This window comes from Anabrus simplex, chromosome 8 (assembly GCF_040414725.1).
Source record: "Anabrus simplex isolate iqAnaSimp1 chromosome 8, ASM4041472v1, whole genome shotgun sequence".
Taxonomy (NCBI): Eukaryota; Metazoa; Arthropoda; class Insecta; order Orthoptera; family Tettigoniidae; genus Anabrus; species Anabrus simplex.
The window spans coordinates 98,825,499-98,843,916 of record NC_090272.1 but is presented as its reverse complement, the minus strand read 5'-3'; the positions used below and the strand labels follow the sequence as shown (position 1 = coordinate 98,843,916).

At 41.0% G+C, this 18,418-nt stretch overlaps 1 protein-coding gene across 1 annotated transcript in view; it reads right to left on the bottom strand.

The window, feature by feature from the left end:
* Positions 1-18,418, bottom strand: part of Ir8a (Ionotropic receptor 8a) — a 107,181-nt gene that overhangs the window by 74,603 nt on the left and 14,160 nt on the right. The window contains exon 4 of the mRNA XM_068229057.1: positions 10,406-10,588. Coding sequence (XP_068085158.1) covers positions 10,406-10,588 — 183 coding nt within the window. The remainder of the gene's footprint in view (positions 1-10,405; positions 10,589-18,418) is intronic.

Genomic DNA, 18,418 nt, shown 5'->3' with positions numbered 1-18,418 from the left:
AAAGGCTTCTTTTTCGGACAAGTTAGGTTCTATCCATTCACCAAGATACTTAAATTTTTCAACTCGCTTGACTTTTCTGTGAGTCCCTTCTAGCTCACTTGGCGCCAGTTTGATGTTTGTAATGAATTTCGTTTTCTCAAAGGAGTTTTGGAGGCCCGCCTTTGCAGCTTGTGTTTGAAGCTGGTTGATCTGCTTCGTGGCCACATCCAAGGAATCAGCGAAAACCGCGAGATCATTTGCAAATGCTAGACAGTCAATTGAAAGGTTCTTGTTCTTGTGGCCTAGTCTGACTCCGCTTTCGACTCCTTCATAACTCATTTCTCTGCGCCATTCACGGATCACTTTCTCAAGAACGCAGTTGAACAACAGAGGCGAGAGACCATCTCCTTGCCTAAATCCTGTCCGTATTTCAAAGGCCTCTGAAATCTTTCCTCTAAACTTCACTTTTGAGATGGTGTTGGTGAGAGTCTGTTGGATGATCACTCTTGTTTTACTGTCCAAGCCAAATTCCTTTAAGATCTGAAGTAGGGTAGTTCTATCAATTGAATCATAGGCCTTCTTAAAGTCGATGAACGTTACTACAAAAGGCTTGCTCCTTAGTTTAAGATATGAAAGGACAGATTTCAGATTCATAATCTGCTCTACACATGATCGTCCTTTCCTGAAACCTCCTTGGTAATCACCCAGCTCTGGATCTAGCTGTTCTTCTGCCCTGATTTGAAGAGCTTTCGAGAGAATTTTGTAGGTTATAAGTAGGAGGGAGATGCCGCGATAGTTGTTAACATCCGACTTGTCGCCTTTCTTATGAAGTGGGTGGATTAGGGCAGATGTCCAGTCACATGGAAGTCTTTCAGCGTTCCAGATTTCATGTATGATGTCCGTTAATTTTTCCACTGCATTGTCACTAGCAAACTTCCACAATTCAGCTATTATCGAATCTTCACCCGGCGCTTTATTATTCTTCAAGGAGTGGATAATCTGTCCGACTTCCTCTTTCGTAGGTGGAGCTGAATCTCGGTGAACTGTTGTTTTATCTTCAAATGTGAATCTGGACAATGGGGCCTCACAGTTAAGAAGGGATTCGAAGTATTTTGCAAGGATCCGGCAGTTTTCCTTGTCGTTATGGGCTAGATTTCCATTGGAATTTCTGAACTGTAGGCTCGGTGGGTCATGTTTCCTCAAGTTGCTTTTAAATGTTTTATAAAAGTCACGTGTATTGTTCTTCTTGAAATCCTGCTCAATTTGAGCCAGCTGGTGTTTATCAAATGCACGTTTAACGCTGCGGATGGTTTTGGCTGCACACTTTCTCTCATTCACGAATTTTGTCCACTTGACTTGGTTCTTTAGCGAGTTCCATTTCTGCCTGGCGAACTGTCTTTGCCTTATAGCTGCATCGCATTCACTGTTCCACCAAGCATGCTTCCTGGGCTTAGTAAGCTGAACCGTCTCTTTAGCTGTTTTGACCAGGGCCTCGCGCAGTTGTTCCCAGTTCTCTGCATCCACCGATTGTAGTTTCTGAGTGAATTCATGGTTAGATCCTAGTTTTTCTCTATCATATCTTTCAATCCTTTTGGCTCGAACTCTCCTTGTGTTTCTCGGGAGCAGTTTGATTTTTATTTTGGATAGATAGTGATCTGAGTCCAGTTTTGCTTGGCTTAGAACTTATATATATATATGTGCGTTAGGCCCTCTAAGGAGCACGTAGAACCATTAGTTAGCATTCTTCTTCTTGTTTCTCTTGTCCTCCCAAAACTTCTTAATCCTCGCACTGTGAGTCTGTCGTCTTTCTTGAGTCCATGCCTCCTGGAGTTTCAAGTTTCTTGTACATTGTCTGGCTTCAAAGCTGTGCAAGTTAATTTTGTGTCTAAATGTAGCCCGTGTAGTTGTCAGTGGGTCAACGCCGACTTCTGCGAGATCTTTTTGGGTGTCAGCAAGCCACCGTACTTTATTTTGTCGGGTTCCGCTGATAATGAGGAAGATTTTCTTGGTCAGTCGCGAGTCGTCCATTCGTGCTAGATGTGCGTAGAATTGCATACGTCTTTTCCGGGCGATTGAAGTGAATTTTTCGGTCAGCGAGTAGAGTTCTTCCGAGCTTTTTCGCATCCATATTCCATCTTGGAACTTTGGTCCAAATATTTTCCTAAGTATTTGCCGTTCCATTTTCTCGATGCCATTGATATTGATGGTCAGTGTTGATGTTTCAATCGCGTAGAGTGCTTCAGGAAGAACTACTGTATGGTAGTGACGCAGCTTGGCTTGGATGGAAAGGGATTTCTTATTGTAGATATTCCAGGTGACTGTGTAGGCTTTACGTAATTTTTCGGCACGGGTTTTGTTGGCTATCCTGTCGTTACCAGTGCTTCCGATGATTTCACCTAAGTACTTGAAATGTTTAACTCGTGTGATATTGCCATATTTGGTCCCAAGTGAATCCACATTGGTGTTCTTGGAGTCCATGTATTGTGTTTTCTCATACGATATTTGGAGGCCAGTCTTAATAGCAATCTCATGCAGATTCTCAAGAGCGGATCTGGCTTCCTCCGGAGTGCGGGTGATTATTGCTAGGTCGTCAGCAAAGGCAAGGCACTTAATATTGATTCGCTTATCTCTCGTTCCCATATTTATCCCGTGTACTTCTTTCTCCCATGTTCTAACGATCTTGTCTAGTACAAGATTGAACAGCAGTGGAGATAATCCATCACCCTGCCTCACGCCTGTTCTTATCTCAAATGATTCGGAGATTTCGCCCATGAATTTCACTTTAGAAGTTGTGTTAGTTAAAGTCTGTTGGATTAACTTCGTTGTTTTGTTGTCAACACCATATTCATGAAGTACATCTAATAGGGTGGCACGGTCAATCGAGTCGTAAGCTTTTTTAAAGTCAACAAAAGTGACCACTGTTCGAATTGATTGGCGATGTTGGAGAATCATCTTGAGGTTCCAGATCTGTTCTGCGCACGATCGGTGAGGTCTGAAGCCCGCCTGGTATTCTCCAATCTTCCATTCTATCTGTTGTTCTAATCTGGTACGGAGAGCACGAGAGAATACTTTGTAAGCAATTGAGAGTAGAGAGATACCTCGGTAATTGTTCGGATCTGTCTTGTCACCCTTTTTGTGTAGAGGATGAATCAAAGCAGCTGTCCACTCTGCAGGTATGATTTCGCTCTCCCATATATCCGCAATGATGGCTTGTAATCGGTCAATAATGACCTCACCTCCGATCCTGAGCATCTCGGCAGTTACACCATCTTCCCCTGGTGCTTTGTTGTTTTTCAGATTTAATACAATATTCCGTATCTCGTCATGTGTTGGTGGAAGTGAGTCTTGGTTTGGGGTGGATATGCTGAATTGCAGTTTTTCGGCAGGAGGTTCACAGTTATGTAACGCTTCAAAGTACTGCTTTAAGATTTCACAGTTGGCTTTTGTATTCGGCTCAAGTGTTCCATCGATGCGACGAAAACAAATACTAGGGGGTTTGTAGTTGGTCAGTTCTTCTCTAAAAGTTCTATAGAAATTTCGAGTGTTGTTCCTTTTGAAATCGTAATCGATTTCCGACAATCTATTGAGGTGGTAGGTACGTTTAACTCGTCTAATAGTTTTGGCCGTTCGCTTCTGTATTTCTTTGAAGTTACTCCAATTTTCTGGTGTTTGGTGACTATGCCAATTCTTCCAGGCTTGCATGCGGGATTCCAGAGCTCTATCGCAATCGGCAGTCCACCACCTGTGTTTACGTTTTCGTGGGGGTTGGCCAAGTTTCTTCGCTGAGTCTTGAATGGTTGCAAGAAGGGTGTCCCATGTTTCTGTGTTAGTCTGCATTGATTCCATGAATTCCTGTGCGTGATCTTTTAAGTATTCTGGATCAATGCGTGGTATTTTAGATTTCTGATAACTTTTCCGGTTAGGTCTGAAGCGGACTTTGATTTGTGAAAGATGGTGGTCGGACTCTACGTAACCCTTGCGAACTCGTACATTCATGATTTCAGGAGAGTATTTTCTTGTGATGGCTACGTGATCAATCTGGTATTCACCTATGTAGTTGATTGGTGATTTCCAAGTGGTCATTTTCCACGGAGGTTTCTTAAAGTGTGTGGACATTATTTGGAGGTTAGCCATTCTACATATGTTGATTAGGCGATGTCCATTGGCATTAGTCTTCTTGTGTGCTGAAAAGCACCCAATGATGCTTCTGTATTCTCGTTCCCTGCCGATTTGTGCATTGAAGTCCCCAAGGAGAATTTTAACGTGATGCTGAGGTATCTTGGCGAGTGCTCGTTCGAGTTGCAACCAGAACTTCTCAATTTTGTTTTTGTCAGTTTCACTGTTCACCGGAGCGTGTGCATTAACCAGTGTGTAGGCTTTGTTAGCACATTTAACCGTGAGTAGAGAGAGACGTTCCGAAGGTGATGTAAAATTTATTACCGAGTTCTGTATGCTGTTATGTACTAGGAATGCAGTGCCCAAAATATTTAAATTACTATTTGCGAGTTTAATTGCAGGCCTCCCCTTATATATTCGATATCCACCTGAATCAAAGTGATCGTAATCACGAAATCGCGTTTCTTGAACTGCAAGAATACGAATTCTAAACTTGTCACAGGTATCAGTCACAATCTTGAGTTTGCCTGTTTTAGCCAGAGTCTGTACGTTGAGTGTACCAATGAACTGCATTCTCTTGGGTTTCAGAAGTTTTGGGAAGCTCCGACTCTTCCCTGCATGATGTCCTGGTCCCCCAGAATCCGAATGACCAGGTTCGCCTTTACTGTTAGCAGTGCAGGCCTGAGGTAGTTGCTCTGTCATTTGTGCTTCCATCATGCTAAGTTCGTGGTTGATGTTAGCTGGTGGGCGTGAGCCCGGGACGGATGAATCATTCATTTTGATTCACCCTCATCGTAAGGGTTGTTAGTCCATACGGGTAGCTGATTATTATTATTATTATTATTATTATTATTATTATTATTATTATTATTATTATTATTATTATTATTATTATTATTATTATTATTATTTTCTGGAACGTTTAACTTTACAACAGTGTTATGAATACACAGAAAAGTGAACTGCAGTGCACAGAATACAGTACGTTGCATAGTAAATAGTCAACTGAATACACTAAGTATATTGTATAGTGAATAATGAACACGGAATTAAAGAGAGCAACATCATTCGGACTGTTTTTATCGTTACGAAGAAACTACTAAATATAACGATGAAATTGTTGGATTTATAAATATTGGACATCGTAATCGCACCTGCTTTCGCAATTACTAACGCACTGACTACAACAGAAAGTTTGCAGCCTTCGAACAGCACTCCACAGTGCCAGCAGTGAGCTCCGGACGCATCGAGCTTGTGACCGAGGCTCCTGTACTGTTTGCAGTGTTCTCCCTCGTCCACATGCTCAGCGGCAAAGTAGTTGAAAGGTTTCCATATAAATTGTTCCTTCAGTCACAGAAGGGTTATGCCCGGCTGCTGCATTTAGCACTGGGACTAGCAAAATAGAAGCAAACTATCGAATGTGCAAATTGTCAAAAAATTAGGAGAGCTGAAGGAAGTTGTGATTACCCATGTCACATCAATTTTTATATTTAATGATTGGTTTTATGTGTTTGCCATACAGAATGAGCTGTAGATGTGAGACTTTTTCAGAGGGTAGATGTTATATAATAAAATATCTAGACCAAAACTTTACTATACTGTAGGTTCCCTAGTTCGTCGTTTCGCTAGTTTGCCATAGTGGGGACTGATACATGTAATTGGCTGTATATGCCACGATGACGGAAATACCTTAATTTCGGTCAGCAAGAAGGCTGATATCTTATACGAGGGTGTGGGTGGGGGTGGGGCCTCCTGATCATGTACCCTTGAAGAGCAGACGCCGCTGGTGGATGGCCATGACTGAGAAACATTTAAAAGGCTCTTTTATCAAGGAGGCCTCATCTCATCAAATCCAAACTCGTGTGTGACTCCATACTCTACTGATTATTTCATTGACTCTGAACAGTTTCACCCCCTTTCGATGAACTGAATCCTACAATTGTCAGCTCCATATTCCATACCGATATCTCTTTAAAAACGATTCGTTAGATGTAAATAAATTAACCGTTATCAATTTGAGTTCTACAAATATTACTTGCTATCTGGAAAATAATACTGTGAGGCGAGGCACCCCTAGCACCCGTAGGGGAGGGGGTGAAATGCAAAAATAACCGAAAATGACTGATGCTAGTGCCAAATCCATGGTTTTCGTGGTCGCTGAGATGAATTATAATACTCTTCATGTCATTTAAGTGAAAGTTCAGCCCCAATTGGAATAGGGTTAGAAGGGGTGAAAAGGTATGTCCAAAATGACCGAGATTATAGATGTATACGTATGTGTGTATGTTACAGCATAGCTCCCAACCAGACTTAGCACACACATAAATTACTATCTGAAGAAAAAGTACTGTGGGGCAATTTTAAAGCAAGCATGCTTGTTAAAACTTTCAATTGCTTTTATCTACCTCAAAACGTTTTCAGCTCTTTGCCATGCATAAAATGCTCCTCTGACAGAGTTCTCATCGGGTTCACCTGAAATTTTCAGAAATGTTTTGAATATGTACAGGAATTAAACGTAGCCCTGAATTTTATTATCAGTTAAATGTCACCTTCATATTTTTACTCCTGAAATAGCACGAAACTAAATTTTTACCTATTCAACGAATAATGAAAAACGGAAAAATATACGTTCTCCAATACTTTATATCTGACTGCTAAACCCGGAGTTGTTCTTAAATATATGAGTATTTTTGACAAGTATGCCAAATTATATCCCAATAAATGAAAACTGTGTCGCAAAGAGCATTTTTCATGCAGCATATAAAAATATGAATTATTTGTCAATAACTTTGCAACCAAATAATTTATCAGCTACAAGTCTACCATGGTGTTATATTTGTACTTATGTTTTAAATTTTGTTTTGATAAGTGGTAAATTGCAGAAGTTCGAAATTTCAGTTATGACTCCCTTTAACGAGGTTGTGAATGAAGATTACAGATATATTTTTATGGTAGCCTATAATAATCATTTCGTGTGGCTATTTCTAGCCGAGTGCAGCCCTTGTAAGGCAGACCCTCCGATGAGGGTGGGCGGCATCTGCCATTTGTAGGTAACTGCGTGTTATTGTGGTGGAGGATAGTGTTGTGTGTGGTGTGTGAGTTGCAAGGATGTTGGGGACAACACAAACACCCAGTCCCCTGGCCAGTGGAATTAACCAATGAAGGTTAAAATCCCCCTCCCGGCCGGGAATCGAACCCGGGACCCTCTGAACCGAAGGCCAGTGCGCTGACCATTCAGCCAACGAGTCAGACATTTTTATGGTTATGAGGGTTTTTAGGGATATAAGGATGTAAAGGAGAGAGTATGTAAGTCACTGGTGGAGTATACTTCTAGTGTACGGACCCTCACGAGGATTACTTGATTCGAAAACTGGAAAAGATTCAAACGAAAACCGAACCATTTTTGTTCTGGATTATTTCCGACAAAAGAAAATGTTGCTAACTTTGGGTTGGGGAGACTTGGGAGGGAATCCGGTCGTAAAACTGGGCCAATTTTTACATTACTGTCGACCTGAGAATTTGGGAAAAGGGTAAGGGAAAGAAGAATTGTGTGAAGGATAAGAGTAATAGCTACTACTTTTACCTGTTAAATGCATTCTTATGGATTATCACAGAAACAAAGAAAGAAGCAAAGGATATTGCTTTGTTAAGGTTAAATTGGAGCTAGCACTTAACTTTTCGCCGTTTTATAAACGTGATACCTGGAATTCTCATATTAACCTCTTAATATACACTGTGTCTGTAAAGTTATAATGAGTTTTCAAACTTGTGTGCCATTCGAACTTCTCGTGAAACACCGTTAGAAAGCATTTCGATGTATAACAGAGACGAAAAAGTAGAAAAACAACTTCCGAAATTCGACAAAATTAATCCTCGTTGGTGGGACTGTGAGATCGATTGTGCATGCTACTAGCAAACATACTTGTGGAAAGAAATTTCGAGTGCGCAGTGTCAGCGCTGCAGTCAAATCTATTCCAATTGTTTGGTTGCCAGTGTTGAGTTACATACCACCTTCAAGAATGCGAAGACAAAATAATTTGGTTCCAGCTCTCCTCATCCATGAAGACTTGGCTTTTAGGTTTGGACGTCTGAAATTAAGATCTCCTTCTATTCAAACTGCCAGGGAGCTCCTCAATAGGTCCTATAATGGATTTCGTGAGTGGCAACTGGAGTGGAACAACACAGCTCCAATTGAGTGGCAGGCCTTTTTCAGTGTTCAGCATCCATCAGCTGGCTATAATCTTCCAAGAAAAACCTGGGTTGCCCTCAGTAGAGTTCGCACCAATCATGGACGGTGTGGCTCATCAGTTCTTCCCCTGAGGAAAGGCAGTGTGGTGGTGGTGGTGATTATTGTTTTAAGAGGAAGTTCAACTAGGCAACCATCCTCTATATAACAATAATCAGAGAGAAAATATGGAAAGAATCCGACACTTCGAAAAATGAAGGTATCGGCAAAAGAAAGACAAGGACCACGAAGGGCATGAAAAAGAAAAACTCCCTAGTAGGCTTCGAGTGATCTAATACCGTCGGGGTCGCAAAAGAACAAGAGTTGACCAAGGGAGGTCGTATAGCATAGATGAAAGTGAGGAGCCTGACACAAGTAAGTGGAAGCAATGCCAGGACTCAGCTGAGGGCCCCACGGCATATCGCCACTGAATGCCCAAGGAGATCATACTTGGGACCATTGGAAGATTTTGTCAAGGCTACAAATGAGGCTACTGAGCAGTCGGACAATTTATATTTGAATTTATGAACTCTCCATGAGTTTGGTTGATTGTTTCATTTTTTTTTCATTTTTTCAATTAATTGTGCACTATTTTCTTTATATTATTTATATTTTTATGTAAATTATAGCACTGTGTACTTGCCACAAGCTAAATAAATAAATACATAAATAAACTTACCAGCAAGATCTTTACCACTGCAGGCAGAGGGAAAGCGTCCAAAAAAAAAAAAAAAAAAAAAAAAAAAATGGATCACCACAGTGAAGTCCGACTTAGAACAGCTGGGGATTTCTGAACAAACCATACAGGATCGTGTATTATTCCGGCAGTTGACCTTTCAAGGTGTCTTTCCAGAGTCTCTCACCAGCAGACAGAGTACAGGCACCAACCGACCGAAGTGGACCGAGGAAAGGAAACAAGCACACAGCCAGAAGATGAAAGCTTTCTGGGCGAAGAAAAAATAGAATTTCCATACAAGGAGTCGAAACGAGCCCCGTGGTCCTCAGTAGAACCAAACGACAAAAAGAATAAATAAATAAATAAATAAATAAATAAATAAATAAATAAATAAATAAATAAATAAATAAATAAACGAAGAAAGAAACTAGTTTTAGTATAAGTAGAATGAGTGCTGAGTCATTTTCACAGTGGCAATTAGGAATAGTAGGTTGCAGTGTTGGCCACCGCACTCTCCGAAACTTCATTGTTTTAGTTTGTATTAGTGGGGGTTATTGCTGGTCAGGATTCTTGGCTGAATGGTTAGCGTAGTTGCTTTCGGTCCAGTTGGGTTCGTGTTCGATTCTCGACCAGGTTGGGGATTTTAATTGCGAACGGTTAATATATCTGTCACGGAGATTAAGTGTTCGTGTTCGTCTCGGTACACATACCATCTTCTACGTATAACACACCACACTACCAACCATCAAAGAGACACGTGATAGTAAATACATTTTTCCTCATATCCTATAGGGTTGAAGTCAGGAAGGGCATCCAGCGATGAAGCTAGGCCATATCAACATAAAGTGTCTACACTATTAAGCTGGGAGAAGAAGCATAGACAAAGGAGGAGGAGGAGGAGGAGGAGGAGGAGGAGGAGGAGGAGGAGGAGGAGGGCTATGTCCGGTAACTTACATGTTCATACGCTAACAATAGCTACAATTAGCTATTATGCTATACTTCGTCATGTATGGTACGACTCTGACCACCAACAGATTCTTTATAGAATTACAAAAGCGCTTACATCGAGTTTCTCCATATTTGGTTTCAAAATCTTGGAAATCTGGTTCATATTCGATGACTGCTCTAACTGTTCAATAACATAGAAATGCGCATTAACTTACTATTACCACCACGCTGCAATAAGCAGCTGTTATACTGAAGAAGCCGACAGTTAGTAGAAAAGACGAAAGTTTAATATTTCTATTGAGCTCCTTCGCCTTCAGTACGGCAGACAAAAGAAGCTAGCAGTTTTCTCAGAACAGACGAAAGTTGAATACTTCCATTAACGCTTTTTGAACTTCTCCGCCCTCAGTACATGTCTGGAATCGAGAACAAACCTAACACATAAGACTATATTGATACTATACCTGAATATTGCTGCTGCAGTCACAGCCTGGCTTCCTTCCTTGAATTTTACAACAAAAGGATTTTTTAAGTTGTATAAGACTGGTAGCCATCGTCAGTTTCCCCTTGTCGAAGTTCGCGTAGTTGAAGTCAGTGAACACAAGATTCCAGCGTTCTTCTCGGACCACAAGCTCAGCTTTCACAGCCTTAAAACAAAAGATTTACGTGTTAGATTTCATATTCTGAACCTATGATGATTTTTATATCGCGTGATAGAGACAAACTTTATGGAAACTATACATTTCGTGAAGACTTTGTTCCACCCCCTCAGAAGCGAACCACGGCAGACTATGACAGTTCTAATAATACCGAAAAGTTTGAATTCAATCGACTGTTTCCTTATAGTGTCTGTAGACATCGCCCTCTACTAAGACTGCGCTAGTAGAGGGCGATGCTGTAGATCAAATGATACCGTCATTTAACACCAGATGGCTCACTATACGCTATTATATTCGTCCCTTTAACAATCAATTAATTCAAACTTTTTCAGTCTCTCCATTTTAAACTTTGTTGTCTCTTCGCCACCATTTAGATACTATTCCTATATCTTAATTCGTTTTCCATTTAGGGATGCCATAATCCTCGAGCACAAAACCTGGACAGAAGTACACGTGACAAAAGAAAAGAATTATAAACAAAAATAACTTTATTTAAAGCAAACGTAATGTCATGACAATGCTGGAAAACTCTTTCGTACTAAATATATCAATTTATCATACTGTGGGACTTTTATTTACAACAGTCAAGGATTTTTATTAAACCGTTCCCATATTTTTTTCCAGAAGACTATACTTTATCAAAGTCAGCACATACGTTTATGACATTCAGTGCCAGAGACATGTGATATGTTGAACTGAATGTCAAGAATGGTCTTACGACGAAAACACAGTATTCATGTGTTTCGTAGGAACAATGCTGTTCTTTATGTCGCTCTTCCTTCATGGCAATCAAAAAGCATAAACTGTAATAATTTTTGTATTACTTACGTGGTATTTTGGAAACATAGTGGTATCGATTATTTATTCTGATATAACAGAGGTCTAACATCTAAGTCATCGGCCCCTTCTGTGTTTGAATTTGATTTAATATTTTAAGATAATACACAGCTGTGTTTGACGATGAGATGATGATTATCATGGATATCAAAGGGTTCTAACATCTAGGTCATCGGCCCCTTCTTTGTATGAATTTGATTCAATATTTTAAGATAATACACAGCTCTTGGGTGATGTTGTGTTCCTTGCGGATCAGTCCTGAAGTAATCTGGAAAATCTCCTGAAAATTTAGAAAGACCGTTTAGGGGACTGTGGCTTGCATCTTAAAATCACTAAAACCGAGTATATGCAATGTGGCTAACAGACTGCTGATACTATTCGCATCGACGGGCAAGACCTAGTTAAACCCAACCAATTTAAATACCTTGGATCACTCATCACCTCAGATGGAAATACAGTACCAGACACCCGAGCGCAAGTAAATGCTACACGGCTGTTGTGGCGTCAGGTCACTGGTGTGCTATGTGACAAGAAAATTCTTGAAAGGAAAAGTCTACAAATCCATGATCCGACCAGTTGCTCTCTGTAAGTCGGAATGGTGGCCTACACCTAAGAAACATAAGCAGGTTCTACATGGTATGGAGATGGAAATGTTTCGTTGGTCACTGGGTCTTACAAAACTGGACCATGTCACAAATGAAGACGTCCGAAGGTGATTGGGAGTGGCACCTATACCAGAGAAGATGCGAGAAGAACGACGTAGATGGTATGGTCACGTTGTCCGAAGTCCTGCAGATTCAATGATATTTACAGCCCTCCAATTTGATCCTGGAGGTTCTCGATCCCGAGGTCGTCCCAAGAAGCGAAAGTTCGATTGCATCAAGGAAGACATGCGTCTTGTAGGTATCACTAAAGCTGGCGCCCTTGACCGCAGGAAATGGAAGATGGCATGTTTAAAATCGGACCCTGCACCAGTGCGGGACTAAACGCTAGGAAAGAACAACACAACAATTGGGTAAATGCAAAAAAAAGTCCAGGACTATTGCAGGAATTTTCTTGACGACCGGGAAAAATTTTTCGTCTCTGAATCCGGGATGGATGCAGTCTTTCGAGACGTAATGGCGATCCTATTTCTATTGCACTTCATTTCGACGAAAAATACGTCTTTCGTTTCGTTCGTGTACTGTGCCTGGCGTACAATTTGGAGCGTCATACGGGAATGTTGTATAATAAGTTCGGCATCGTAACTTCACTAAAAATAAAATATGGCTAAAATGCTATGCTGAAGGGTGAAAATATTCTTTGAAATTTGTTTCAATAATCTTTGATGTCATGGTGAATGGTTGGAGCATCCACCGTTTAGTGTTGAAATCAAGATCGTCGTGACTGTATATTTAGTATAGCACGCGACAAGAGTGTTGCAAGTGGTATCGTTGCATGCATCTCCTAGAACGTTATCATTCTGGCTGCCCTTAGCCGCCATAACTTCCATAAGTTGGTGACCAGGTCAATTGAAAAGTTAAAATTTGTGCAAAATTTGCAAATTTGCAAAATATCTAAAAATCTTCCATCTTAATAGTTCAGAAATTGCAGTCGGAAGGATACAGGCATGTCTGAAACACCGAATTAGTCCAGAAAGTCTGCAGAGATTTGTAACACGTCTTCAGCGGGACGTCCAGCCCAGCACTTCTACCGCGCTTGTGAATACTGTGGACCGGAAGTCGATTGTAGATGACGAAGTAGTCGCTGGAGACCTCTCACAGTCCATTTCTGGCCACTAGCAGCTTGTAAGTTTAAGGCCTTTTTCAATATATACTATTTTTTACACATAATTCGATTCACCTCATTCTACGTCATAAAACCTTGTGGTTATACCTCCGATACAGCTCATTCATTTTTAATGGGATATTCCCTATCCTTTTATTAGTCTGATGACCTTGGTTATTTTATTTTTCCTTACTCGTGGCCGAGAAAAGATCAGAATCGTGTGCAAATATGACGACATGAACTTCTTTTTTCGAATATAATAGCTCATAGTGAGCTATCTGGTGACAAGAGATGATACCACTTCATCAAATGAATAACTGACACTTGAATTCAAATTTTTCAGCATTATTAAAACAAGATTAAAACACAGACGTGGTCGATCGTGGTTCTCTCTCTGAGGAAGCCAAGCCAAGTCTTCGTGAAATGTGAAGTTTCCCTGTTGTTTAACATTTCCGCATGGCGTAATCACAATAGATATAGGGCTTCTTATTCTGGGCCGAGCAAGCATCGATCTTGGCTTCAGATATATTTCCTTCTGAGAAAGAGGTTATCTAGATTCTATATTTAACATTACTCTTTATAAACTGAAGGATGTCTGTAAGTAGTTCGTGAGTAGATTTGTTCTTCTTTATGCAACCAAATACAGGACACTTCCGGATTTAACATAGTTAAAATGGGAGACAATTCAGAAGTGGCACTCAGTGGCGTGACCTGGAAATTCGCGCTAAATTAAAATAACAATGGAAATTCATATTCGGAAATGGATAATAAATTACGGATGGATAAATAAATTACAGAGCTCGATAGCTGCAGTCGCTTAAGTGCGGCCATTATCCAGTAATCGGGAGATAGTGGGTTCGAACCCCACTGTCGGCAGCCCTGAAGATGGTTTTTCGTGGTTTCCCATTTTCACACCAGGCAAATGCTGGGGTTGTACCTAACTAAGGCCACGGCCACTTCCTTCCCACTCCTAGTCCTTTTTATCCCATCGTCGCCGTAAGACCTATCTGTGTCGGTGCGACGTAAAGCAACTTGTAAAAAAAAATAAAAATAAAAATAAAGTGTTATTAAGATATTAACGTCAAAGCTGCTAAAGCAAATCTGGATAAATGAAAACAGAATCATTTGACAGGTTAGTATTTAAAGACTGAAATTAGATATATATATCCAAGATATGAAATGCACTGCATTTCTTTTTTTGCTTTAGCATTCCTGCCTGAACGTTTACGGTTATATTTGTCTATTCCCTCATTAAAAAAACATTGTATCATCACATTAAGTCACTTGTCAGTAAGCATATCGGCATATTCCTATCTTTTATCTCTTGGAAGGTCTACCCCTTTTGGAAGACATTTGATGTCTTAATTTTTGGGAGATTGAGAGTTAGTACATATCCCGGCTTTAATCTGAGAAGAGGGATAAAAGAGAAAAGCATGAAAATGTTGTCGACAGTTATGTTTTGAGGAATATTTACGCGCTATTAGAACAAAAATATAATTCTTTTTTTGTAATTTGCTTTACGCCGCACCGACACAGATAGGTCTTATGGCGACGATGGGATAGGAAAGGCCTAGGAGTGGGAAGGAAGTGGGCGTGGCCTTAATTAAGGTACAGCCCCGGCATTTTCCTGGTGTAAAAATGGGAAACCACGGAAAACCATCTTCAGGGCTGCCGACAGTGGGGTATGAACCCACTATCTCCCGGATGCAAGCTCACAGCTGCACGCCCCTAACCGCACGGCGAACTCGTCCGGTATATACTTGGCTGTATAGTCGGGGATTTCTAAAGTTGCTGGCCCGGAAATGATCTGAACAGATCTTATAATAGTTACTCAAGCATAACGTCCCTTCTTTCTTGTACACCTTATACAAATCACTTCTCTGACATTTCAAAACCCACGAATCACACCTACAATAACACATGGGTATTGAAGGTTAACTGCTGCACTGTACAATAAAAAAGTGTATTATATTTTAAATCAGTTACAATATGGGTCTCGCAGGTCAGAAGTTTAGGAAGTTCTATAAAAATCTCTTTGTCACTTGAAGAATATGTATGTAAACACAATATTTACTTACATTTTCTTTTTACGAGAGAAAGGTAAGAAAGACCGTGAATCATACTGCACTTCATAATTATTGCAGCCAAACACAGCAGCACATATCCTTCCACTCATGTTGAGAAGAGATATAAATGAATGATACACGCTACTATTTACTTATGTTAACTTACTGCAAACGCATAAATAACAACAGAAATTTCACAAACTAGTACACGTGCTCTCATGACAGGATCAGTAACTCCAGGTCATACCGCTAGACAGAGCTCCAATCGCTGTCCCTCGATATCTCGTAGACCGTCCTGTATTACCTCTACTGTATTTGATGCAACTAACCGATGCAAGTGAGAATGCCGTTGAAAGTGCGAACAGTAATCGTGAGGGATGTTACATTTAGGGACGCTAGACAAAATGCAGGATCTCCCATTACCTTTGACGGCTATGGCCACTTTCTGGAGCCTTTAATAATAATAATAATAATAATAATAATAATAATAATAATAATAATAATAATAATAATTTTTATCGGTCTATTATTATGCTCTAGAGCAGTGATTCTCAACAGGTGAGCCGCGAAACTTCCGACTCTTTATGATTTTAGGGTAGTCGCCCAGGTGGCAGATTCCCTGTCACCGAGCTCGATAGCTGCAGTCGCTTAAGTGCGGCCAGTATCCAGTATTCGGGAGATAGTAGGTTCGAATCCCACTGTCGGCAGCCCTGAAGATGGTTTTCCGTGGTTTCCCATTTTCACATCAGGCAAATGCTGGGGCTGTACCTTAATTAAGGCCACGGCCGCTTCCTTCCCATTCCTAGGCCTTTCCCGTCCCATCGTCGCCACAAGACCTATCTGTGTCGGTGCGACGTAAAGCAAAATAGCAAAAAAAAAAAAAAAAAGATTCCCTGTCTGTTTTAAAAAATCCACAGACCATCCAGAAGAAGTTGATAGGGAAAAGAAGGTTATCTATGAACCGACCATAATTTATTATAAAGATAAATTTGGAATGGAGGACATTAACGTGATAGGATTAATGATAGGAGATAGAGGGACTATTCCTCGATTAATCGGGAATTTTTGGAAGCAGTTTAATCTAGAGGTTCCGGAACTACGAATTATATCTCTATAAGCCTTACGAGGTTCCATTTCATTACTGAGAAATCATTGCTATATGTTTTAATTATTATAGTTCAGGGACATTATGAGAATAATTTTATCAACAAAATTATAGTAGACCAAAATTTAATTTCATTTGTTTCGTTATGCTTTGTATATTGTGGCAACCTTCAACTGAGATAATTTTTTAAATAAGGAGATATTAAGATCAGTGACGGATTCATAAATGGTCCATTGGCCTGGGACCAGGACGCCAAATTTTAAGGGATTCGAATTTCACCAAATTGCAATAATACATTATCACTGTTCTACATAGAATAGGAATATTATTTTAATGATAATTAATTTTAAATAGTAATTAATTAGTTATTAGTTCTAAATTTTTTAAATAAGTAATAGACTCAATACCCATCACTATCAAATTATTAAAAAAATGTCCACTTTCTTTGAAATTTAATTTTTAGCAACGTTAAATAGAATTACTTCATACTTACTTTTTCACTGCTCCCAACGTATGCTATTTTAATAGAATCCTAATTATTTATGATTTTATGGTATAATAGCATCGGCTTCCTACATTAAATCTACTTGTGTGTGATTAATATCTGTTTCTTTATTTCCACAGTGAATATTTTGGAATATTTATGGAACATTCAAACATCAAGGGACCGGAATTGACTGAAATTATGTATCCCCTCCAGCACACACTGACTTGACATATACAGGCGATGTTATGACGCCCATCAGTGCAATTCGTTTGGCAACACGAATACGCGTGTTCTATTCTCAAGCTGCTTCCATATCAATATCTTTCCATGTCAGAGAGTTAATTAAATATGCAAGTTATAATTAATGGTTTTTGCATAGACTAACAACTATCAATGTATTTCATTGCTCAGTATACCAGGCAGTTACTTACTTAAACAAGTTATTTCATTCCTCTCCTCGAAAGAGGAGGGGCGGGCCATCAGCTCAACTGAGGAGCTCTTAGGCCGTAGAGAGGAAAAATGGAAGAGAGAGAAACAAGAAACGAGTGGGCGTGTGTCGTACACACCAGAAAAGGAAAAAAGTGAAAGAAGCTGGCGTAAGGGCACCGGCACAACAAGGCGGAATCCAGGGCGAAACCCGCAAAGCACCCCGCGAAGGCAAACCCCGACGAACAGCAGGGAAAATTGGGACTATTGACTTTATTGAAAACGGAGGTATCTCGGGCGCGCGGTACAGAGAATGACATTTATTTACAGACATGTACAGAAGAGTATTACAGATACGGTGTGGGGAGAAAGTGGGTGTAAGGTGGGGTGTAGTATTGAGAGAGAAGGTAGGAAATGGAGGTGGTAATGTTGGTAATAGAGGTGGCAAGAAGGCGGAGGAGGTCCAGGGTCGGGAGAGGGGGAGGGGGAGGAAGAAGTGAGGTTGCGGAGCGGGTAAGGGGACCTCTGGTGGGGGCGGCGGGGGTGGCGGGGAGGACTGTGGGCGAGGAGAAGTTGGAAGAGGAGCGGAACAAGCGGGGTGGGGTGGGGAACGAGAAGGCTCCACTCGATACGTTCGTCCGCGAAATCGGACGCCGGTGGTGATGAGGCGGTCGACGTCGGCTGGTGAGGAGACTTGGAGACGAACCATGAAGGTCGGGCCGCTGGAGTTATAGATGCGAAGCGCTCGACGGGCGGGAACGCCGGCGGAGGTCAGATCAGCCAGGATGTCACGCTCGGTGAGTGCTGGGTCCAGGCCACGGATGACACAACTCGCTGACGAAGGGCGGTCTGGAGCGGGGACGGAGGAGTCTACAGTGCTGGGGGAGAGGGGCGGAGCTGCGGCAGTGGCATCAGTGAAAGGAACAGGAGGCGGCTGTGAGTGGGCAGGGAGGGAGGGAACGGGGGCAGACATGATAGAAGAGGGGTGACAGGACGAAACAGTGCAGGTGGAAGTACGCGGAGCAGAATGGACAGAAGTGGTGACTGTGGTGGTGGTAGTACTAGTGAAGGTGGGGGTGGAGTGTGTAACGATGGGAGGTATGGTAGGAGAGATGGGGAAGTCAGGAATG